The sequence below is a fragment of the Oncorhynchus gorbuscha genome, unplaced genomic scaffold (assembly GCF_021184085.1).
Source record: "Oncorhynchus gorbuscha isolate QuinsamMale2020 ecotype Even-year unplaced genomic scaffold, OgorEven_v1.0 Un_scaffold_697, whole genome shotgun sequence".
Taxonomy (NCBI): Eukaryota; Metazoa; Chordata; class Actinopteri; order Salmoniformes; family Salmonidae; genus Oncorhynchus; species Oncorhynchus gorbuscha.
Window position 1 is genome coordinate 53252 of NW_025745771.1, and position 9444 is coordinate 62695.

The 9444-nt window shown below is 43.8% G+C and overlaps 1 protein-coding gene across 1 annotated transcript; it reads right to left on the bottom strand.

The window, feature by feature from the left end:
- Nucleotides 1-234: 234 nt before the first annotated feature.
- On the bottom strand, nucleotides 235-8657 carry LOC124019853 (troponin I, fast skeletal muscle-like). The gene is given in 8 exon segments (XM_046335288.1): nucleotides 235-752; nucleotides 1060-1236; nucleotides 1631-1720; nucleotides 2042-2085; nucleotides 2088-2169; nucleotides 2482-2518; nucleotides 2751-2783; nucleotides 8337-8657. Coding segments are annotated over 7 exon segments (525 nt in total). The 5' UTR covers nucleotides 2759-2783; nucleotides 8337-8657; the 3' UTR covers nucleotides 235-665.
- Between the last annotated feature and the right edge of the window lie 787 nt (nucleotides 8658-9444).

The window sequence follows — 9444 nt, forward strand, 5'->3', positions numbered from 1 at the left end:
AGCTTATGCTTTCAGTACTAGATTCATTCTCTGATCCTTTGATTGGGTGGACAACATGTCAGTTCAATCTGCAAGAGCTCTGATAGGTTGGAGGACTTTCTGTGGAAGTTGTCATAATTGCTGTGTAAGTCTATGGAAGGGGGTGAGAACCGTGAGCCTCCGAGGTTTTGTATTGAAGTCAATGTACCCAGAGGAGGATGGAAGCTAGCTGTCCTCCGGCTACACCATGGTGCTACCCTTCAGAGCGCTGCTGAGGCTACTGTAGAACTTCAATGCAAACAATGTGTTTTAATCAATTATTTGGTGACGTGAATTTATGAAATTGAATATAATAGTGAATATATTTAGTATAGTTTTATCTACAAAGGATAACTTTTTTAATGTTTCGCTATTTTATTTTTATGAAATTGACCGAGGAGGATGGTCCTTCACTTCCTCCTCTGAGGAGCCTCCACTGACTCACAGTCACGCATGCTTACATTTTACAATTTGTCCATTTCCCCCATTATAAAAAAAAAAAAAAATATATATTGAAGTATTTTCTTTTATTAGACAGAGCAGTGTAAATACAAATGACAGGAGGAGAATGTAGATTAAAATGAAGGATGTTATCAGATGAGACATATGAACACAAATACACATATTAGGGGTCTTGTTAAAGGGTCTTAAGGGTCAGACTCAAACATCTTCTTTCTACCGTCCATGCCAGCCTTGTCCTCTATGTTCTTACGCCAGTCAGCTGCATCTTTCACCTGTGGAGTTAGAGAAGGGAGAGGAAGAGGAAGAGGAAGAGGAAGAGGAGAGGAGAGGAGAGGAGAGGAGAGGAGAGGAGAGAGGAGAGGAGAGGAGAGGAGAGGAGAGGAGGAGAGGAGAGGAGAGGAGAGGAGAGGAGAGGAGAGGAGAGGAGAGGAGAGGAGAGGAGAGGAGAGGAGAGGAGTTTGAATGAGGTTATAAGGTGGTTGGGAACCCTGATATTCAAAATTGTGTAAGGCAGTCTGTCTAGCATAGGGCCTCTTGGACACATTCCAACCCTACTCAGTAAAATAGAAGCAACCCTACCTCCTCCTTGACCTCCTTCTTGACTTGCTTCAGGTTGGCCCTCAGGTCCATGGACACCTTGTGTTTGGAGCCCAGCAGAGCCTGGAGCATAGCATCAGCAGACATGCGGACTTTCTTCAGGACGGGCTTCTTGAACTTGCCCTTCAGGTCTTGTAGTTTTATCTTCAGATCCTCAATCTGAACAGAGAGAGACAGAGACAGAGACAGAGAGAGACAGAGAGACAGAGAGAGAGAGAGAGAGAGAGAGAGAGAGAGAGAGAGAGAGAGAGAGAGAGAGAGAGAGAGAGAGAGAGAGAGAGAGAGAGAGAGAGAGACAGAGAGAGAGAGAGACAGAGAGAGAGAGAGAGAGAGAGAGAGAGAGAGAGAGAGAGAGAGAGAGAGAGAGAGAGAGAGAGAGAGAGAGAGAGAGAGAGAGAGAGAGAGAGAGAGAGAGAGAGAGAGAGAGAGAGAGAGAGAGAGAGAGAGAGAGAGAGAGAGAGAGAGAGAGAGAGAGAGAGAGAGAGAGATGCTCGTCAGTGAAATTCCCCCTTTATACTGAAGAATCACCATCTGTCCAGGAATGTAACTGCACCTCCTTATCAGACTTGGCTACTTTGCTTTGCGTGTCATATCTCTGTTCATCCACTGCATCAATCTGCTGGTGGAGCTTCTTACACAGATCCTAGAGAGAGAGAGAGAGAGAGAGAGAGGAGAGAGCGAGAGAGCGAGAGAGAGAGAGAGAGAGAGAGAGAGAGGAGAGAGCGAGAGATAATGTAAGCAAGTACATTTAAAGAAAATAGGACATATTTGTGAAATTATATAAATGATATAACTGAATATCCTGGAAAGCTACAATCCAGCTTGATTTTGTTCCACCCTTACTTTAACACCCCTGATGGAGCTCGTCAGCTGCTGAATCAGTTATGTTGTAGTGGGTCTGGAGCAAAAACCTGCACACACAGTAGCTCTCCATAGGTTGGTCAACAGCTACCGCTCTTCATACCTGGAGTTCCTGCATGGATTCAGGGACGGAGAAGGAGGGACATTCTCATCCATGTAGCTGTTTTTGTCCTCCTCTGCCTGGATGGCCTCAGCCTCTATGAACCCCTGGGCAATCTGGAGCATCAAGCTCTGGGGGTAATGACACAGGGGGTTCGTGTACCCAGACACAATGGTTAGCCAGTTGATCAGAAATGTAGTTGTTTACATGGACATTTTGTCAATAATTTGACTATTTGGATTAAAGAGGAAAAGAGGAAAACATGTATTTATGTTTTATTTATGTATTTATGTTTTGAAATCTTGAATTCTATTTTTTTTTACATTTGATAATTGATATATAAAATCTAGAATCCTTAAAAAAAAAAAAAAAAAATGTTCATGTGGACTCAGTCCTAACGGGATATTATGACGCGTTGTTGTGCGTCTAGTCCTCCTCCTTACCTTCAGATGTTGCCTGCGACTCGACGACATCTTCTTACTTCAGAGAAGATTAGATGGGGGGGGAGGAGGAAAAACATGAGTTGAGATACACAGCTTTAAGAGCTTGGGATGAAAACCACAGATTATACAGTTGATGTACTGAATGCTCCTGAAGATCACCAAAAGTAGACATGTAGAACATATGGAATTATTGATTCTTAGAAGATATCTCAATCAAAATGAACATGTTGAGAGAGCTGTAATTGTAGTCAAACAGAATCAGTACGTACTCTGACATCTTGACCGGTGGTTGAAATCACTTCCTTTTGAAGAGAGATGTGAATAAGTTGTCAGCGTGTGAAGATATGAGAGTTATGGCATTTAACTCAATGTACCATTATAGTCCACAGTTTGTGGAAATGATTCATTTTAACACACAATCCTCAGGGTTAGAGGGGCACAACACATCTCTACATTATAAAGTACAGGCCTCAGGGTTAGAGGGGCACAACACATCTCTACATTATAAAGTACAGGCCTCAGGGTTAGAGGGGCACAACACATCTCTACATTATAAAGTACAGGCCTCAGGGTTAGAGGGGCACAACACATCTCTACATTATAAAGTACAGGCCTCAGGGTTAGAGGGGCACAACACATCTCTACATTATAAAGTCCAGGCCTCAGGGTTAGAGGGGCACAACACATCTCTACATTATAAAGTACAGGCCTCAGGGTTAGAGGGGCACATCACATCTCTACATTATAAAGTACAGGCCTCAGGGTTAGAGGGGCACAACACATCTCTACATTATAAAGTACAGGCCTCAGGGTTAGAGGGGCACAACACATCTCTACATCATAAAGTACAGGCCTCAGGGTTAGAGGGGCACAACACATCTCTACATTATAAAGTACAGGCCTCAGGGTTAGAGGGGCACAACACATCTCTACATTATAAAGTACAGGCCTCAGGGTTAGAGGGGCACATCACATCTCTACATTATAAAGTACAGGCCTCAGGGTTAGAGGGCACAACACATCTCTACATTATAAAGTACAGGCCTCAGGGTTAGAGGGGCACAACACATCTCTACATTATAAAGTACAGGCCTCAGGGTTAGAGGGGCACAACACATCTCTACATTATAAAGTACAGGCCTCAGGGTTAGAGGGGCACAACACATCTCTACATTATAAAGTACAGGCCTCAGGGTTAGAGGGGCACAACACATCTCTACATTATAAAGTACAGGCCTCAGGGTTAGAGGGGCACAACACATCTCTACATTATAAAGTACAGGCCTCAGGGTTAGAGGGGCACAACACATCTCTACATTATAAAGTACAGGCCTCAGGGTTAGAGGGCACAACACATCTCTACATTATAAAGTACAGGCCTCAGGGTTAGAGGGGCACAACACATCTCTACATTATAAAGTACAGGCCTCAGGGTTAGAGGGGCACAACACATCTCTACATTATAAAGTACAGGCCTCAGGGTTAGAGGGCACAACACATCTCTACATTATAAAGTACAGGCCTCAGGGTTAGAGGGGCACAACACATCTCTACATTATAAAGTACAGGCCTCAGGGTTAGAGGGGCACAACACATCTCTACATTATAAAGTACAGGCCTCAGGGTTAGAGGGCACAACACATCTCTACATTATAAAGTACAGGCCTCAGGGTTAGAGGGGCACAACACATCTCTACATTATAAAGTACAGGCCTCAGGGTTAGAGGGGCACAACACATCTCTACATTATAAAGTACAGGCCTCAGGGTTAGAGGGGCACAACACATCTCTACATCATAAAGTACAGGCCTCAGGGTTAGAGGGGCACAACACATCTCTACATTATAAAGTACAGGCCTCAGGGTTAGAGGGGCACAACACATCTCTACATCATAAAGTACAGGCCTCAGGGTTAGAGGGGCACAACACATCTCTACATTATAAAGTACAGGCCTCAGGGTTAGAGGGGCACAACACATCTCTACATTATAAAGTACAGGCCTCAGGGTTAGAGGGCACAACACATCTCTACATTATAAAGTCCAGGCCTCAGGGTTAGAGGGCACAACACATCTCTACATTATAAAGTACAGGCCTCAGGGTTAGAGGGGCACAACACATCTCTACATTATAAAGTACAGGCCTCAGGGTTAGAGGGGCACAACACATCTCTACATTATAAAGTACAGGCCTCAGGGTTAGAGGGGCACAACACATCTCTACATTATAAAGTACAGGCCTCAGGGTTAGAGGGGCACAACACATCTCTACATTATAAAGTACAGGCCTCAGGGTTAGAGGGGCACAACACATCTCTACATCATAAAGTACAGGCCTCAGGGTTAGAGGGGCACAACACATCTCTACATTATAAAGTCCAGGCCTCAGGGTTAGAGGGCACAACACATCTCTACATTATAAAGTACAGGCCTCAGGGTTAGAGGGGCACATCACATCTCTACATTATAAAGTACAGGCCTCAGGGTTAGAGGGGCACAACACATCTCTACATTATAAAGTACAGGCCTCAGGGTTAGAGGGGCACAACACATCTCTACATTATAAAGTACAGGCCTCAGGGTTAGAGGGGCACAACACATCTCTACATTATAAAGTACAGGCCTCAGGGTTAGAGGGGCACAACACATCTCTACATTATAAAGTACAGGCCTCAGGGTTAGAGGGGCACAACACATCTCTACATTATAAAGTACAGGCCTCAGGGTTAGAGGGGCACAACACATCTCTACATTATAAAGTACAGGCCTCAGGGTTAGAGGGGCACAACACATCTCTACATTATAAAGTACAGGCCTCAGGGTTAGAGGGCACAACACATCTCTACATTATAAAGTACAGGCCTCAGGGTTAGAGGGGCACATCACATCTCTACATTATAAAGTACAGGCCTCAGGGTTAGAGGGGCACAACACATCTCTACATTATAAAGTACAGGCCTCAGGGTTAGAGGGCACAACACATCTCTACATTATAAAGTCCAGGCCTCAGGGTTAGAGGGGCACAACACATCTCTACATTATAAAGTACAGGCCTCAGGGTTAGAGGGGCACAACACATCTCTACATTATAAAGTACAGGCCTCAGGGTTAGAGGGGCACAACACATCTCTACATTATAAAGTACAGGCCTCAGGGTTAGAGGGGCACAACACATCTCTACATTATAAAGTACAGGCCTCAGGGTTAGAGGGCACAACACATCTCTACATTTAGACAGGGTGTGGTAAGGCAGTTGTCTTGTATCATTCTATTTGTGCAGTTCCTGTGGTGGTGGTGAGAGGGGCAGCTGACTAACACCATAAACCACAACAGCTGAGAACTCCCTCTCTCACGTCTCCTGTGGACTTTCCTTAAAGTGTCCCAAGACAGGGTGCTGGCTCCATCTAACAGACATAGACCATGTAGTCTGGACACTTAGTGTACTGGCTGGGCTGCTGGCTCTATCTAACAGACATAGACCATGTAGTCTGGACACTTAGTGTACTGGCTGGGCTGCTCTCTATTAACAGACATAGACCATGTAGTCTGGACACACAGTGTACTGGCTGGGCTGCTGGCTCTATCTAACAGACATAGACCATGTAGTCTGGACATTATGTACTGGCTGGGCTGAGGGGCTCTATCACATCAGACATTATACCATGTACTGGACACTCAGGGTACTGGCTGGGCTGCTCTCTACATTAACAGACATAGACCATGTTAGTCTGGACACTTAGTCTACTGGCTGGGCTGCTGGCCTCATCTAACAGACATAGACCATAGTCTGGACATTATTAGTGTACTGGCTGGGCTGCTGGCTCTATCTAACAGACATAGACCATGTAGTCTGGACACTTAGTCTACTGGCTGGGCTGCTGGCTCTATCTAACAGACATAGACCATGTAGTCTGGACATTAGTCTACTGGCTGGGCTGCTGGCTCTATCTAACAGACATAGACCATGTAGTCTGGACACTTAGGGTCTACTGGCTGGGCTGCTGGCTCTATCTAACAGACATAGACCATGTAGTCTGGACACTTAGTCTACTGGCTGGGCTGCTGGCTCTATCTAACAGACATAGACCATGTAGTCTGGACACTTAGTGTACTGGCTGGGCTGCTGGCTCTATCTAACAGACATAGACCATGTAGTCTGGACACTTAGTCTACTGGCTGGGCTGCTGGCTCTATCTAACAGACATAGACCATGTAGTCTGGACACTTAGTGTACTGGCTGGGCTGCTGGCTCTATCTAACAGACATAGACCATGTAGTCTGGACACTTAGTCTACTGGCTGGGCTGCTGGCTCTATCTAACAGACATAGACCATGTAGTCTGGACACTTAGTCTACTGGCTGGGCTGCTGGCTCTATCTAACAGACATAGACCATGTAGTCTGGACACTTAGTCTACTGGCTGGGCTGCTGGCTCTATCTAACAGACATAGACCATGTAGTCTGGACACTTAGTCTACTGGCTGGGCTGCTGGCTCTATCTAACAGACATAGACCATGTAGTCTGGACACTTAGTCTACTGGCTGGGCTGCTGGCTCTATCTAACACACATAGACCATGTAGTCTGGACACTTAGTGTACTGGCTGGTTTGTCTTCTATCTTTTAAATGTTTGACTTAGAAAGTGTTTCTGACATATCTGAGTGGATAAACAAGTTTGTCTGTCGCTTCAAAAATGTCTAAAATAATATATACATAAAGGTTTAGAGTGATAAAGAAAATCTGTCTTCAATGAATCAATCAGTTACGTCAGTTAGACTGGATAAATACCAGGAAGTCTTGAAACTATATTCACATGTAAAGTGGTATAAAATATCATGCCATTCATTAAATCAATAACTCCAAACCAATATTCAGTTCAACAGTAAAACTATAAGAATAACATCTTGGCTATTTCTCCTAAAACCTCTACCTATCTTGTGAAGTCAGAGTTAGAGAATCATTTGAACCATTTTATTAAAAGAAAAAAAGAAAAAAACTCCTTAAAACACAAAGCCTTCCTATCACAGTAACATATCTGTCTCCTGTGAGATGGTCCTTCTGTAGCTCAGTTGGTAGAGCATGGCGCTTGTAACGCCAGGGTAGTGGGTTCGATCCCCGGGACCACCCATACGTAGAATGTATGCACACATGACTGTAAGTCGCTTTGGATAAAAGCGTCTGCTAAATGGCATATATTATTATTATTATTATAGATGGACGGATGCCATGTTAATGCACACATGACTGTAAGTCGCTTTGGATAAAAGCGTCTGCTAAATGGCATATATTATTATTATTAATATAGATGGACGGATGCCATGTTAATGCACACATGACTGTAAGTCGCTTTGGATAAAAGCGTCTGCTAAATGGCATATATTATTATTATTAATATAGATGGACGGATGCCATGTTAATGCACACATGACTGTAAGTCGCTTTGGATAAAAGCGTCTGCTAAATGGCATATATTATTATTATTAATATAGATGGACGGATGCCATGTTAATGCACACATGCCAGTTGAATGTTAGGACAGACAACCAACTAGTCAGCATCCTGATCCCAAGTGTTGAAACAACAACCCTCTGTCAAAGTAGACAAGGCACAGCATCTTCTTCTTCTACTATAAACACCAAGATGTTTTAGGTTTTTCTTATGTGTAAATTCTTGTCAATTAATACCAATTACACATTTTTCAGTGAGTAGCATCTATTTACGTTGTGTGATAATTACAGTCAGCTAATAGAAAAATGGCAGACTATAAATCACAGTGACACTGAATCTCTACTGAATGCAGAGTTGAAACCAAGAGAGCAGACAGGAGATAGAAGATAGGAATGGGAGGAATCTCACCTAGAAGGAAGAGAGCGTTGCAAGACGGAGCGATGAGTGACTGAGATTGTCAAGCCAGAGAGGAGACATATGAAGAAGAGTATATATAGGCACAGTTCTGGGACCAGCTGTCTGTTTAACCCTAAAAGCGCCAACAGGGGGGTCAATTTTGACCTCAAGGGCACAAAAAACATCATCATTTAAAATCAAGTTTTTTTTTTGTCCTTCTGAAGTTTTAGGACTTGTCAAGCAACTAAATCACAGACAAAAATATTCATATGGTCGAATGAAAAAAAGTATCTCTCTTTAGCTAGACGGAGACGTAGGGGCAACCAGATGAAATCAGAGATAGACAGAGGAGGTAGGGAGAAATCAGATGAAATCAGAGTTAGACAGAGAGGTAGGTAGAAATCAGATGAAATCAGAGTTAGACAGAGAGGTAGGGAGAAATCAGATGAAATCAGAGTTAGACAGAGAGGTAGGGAGAAATCAGATGAAATCAGAGTTAGACAGAGAGGTAGGGGAGAAATCAGATGAAATCAGAGTTAGAGGTAGAAATCAGATGAAATCAGAGTTAGACAGAGAGGTAGGTAGAAATCAGAGAAATCAGATGAAATCAGAGTTAGACAGAGAGGTAGGTAGAAATCAGATGAAATCAGAGTTAGACAGAGAGGTAGGGAGAAATCAGATGAAATCCGAGTTAGACAGAGAGGTAGGTAGAAATCAGATGAAATCAGAGTTAGACAGAGACGTAGGGAGAAACCAGATGAAATCAGAGAGCTGCTGTCCAGTGTGACCCCAAGTAGCTGTATTTGGTGGCCACACCTGCTGAGCTCTAAACAGCTGGTGATCTGACAGAGTTAGATTCTGCCCTTACTGACCCATGTGACCCCAGTAAAGCCATCTTCGGGTAGCCACACCTGCCGGCTGTGTTTATTGGTCAGGCTGGTTCCTGCTGACAGGAAGTCTATAAACAGACTGGTTAAAACACATAGCAACTCCTCAGTGTGAATGTTGTGGTCCCTTCCAAACGTTGTACCCCTTGAACACATCAATATTACTACAGCCATGTAATTTCAAGAGCAGGTTACACCCGTCAGGACGCTGGTCTGTTATTGTGGAGACGTAA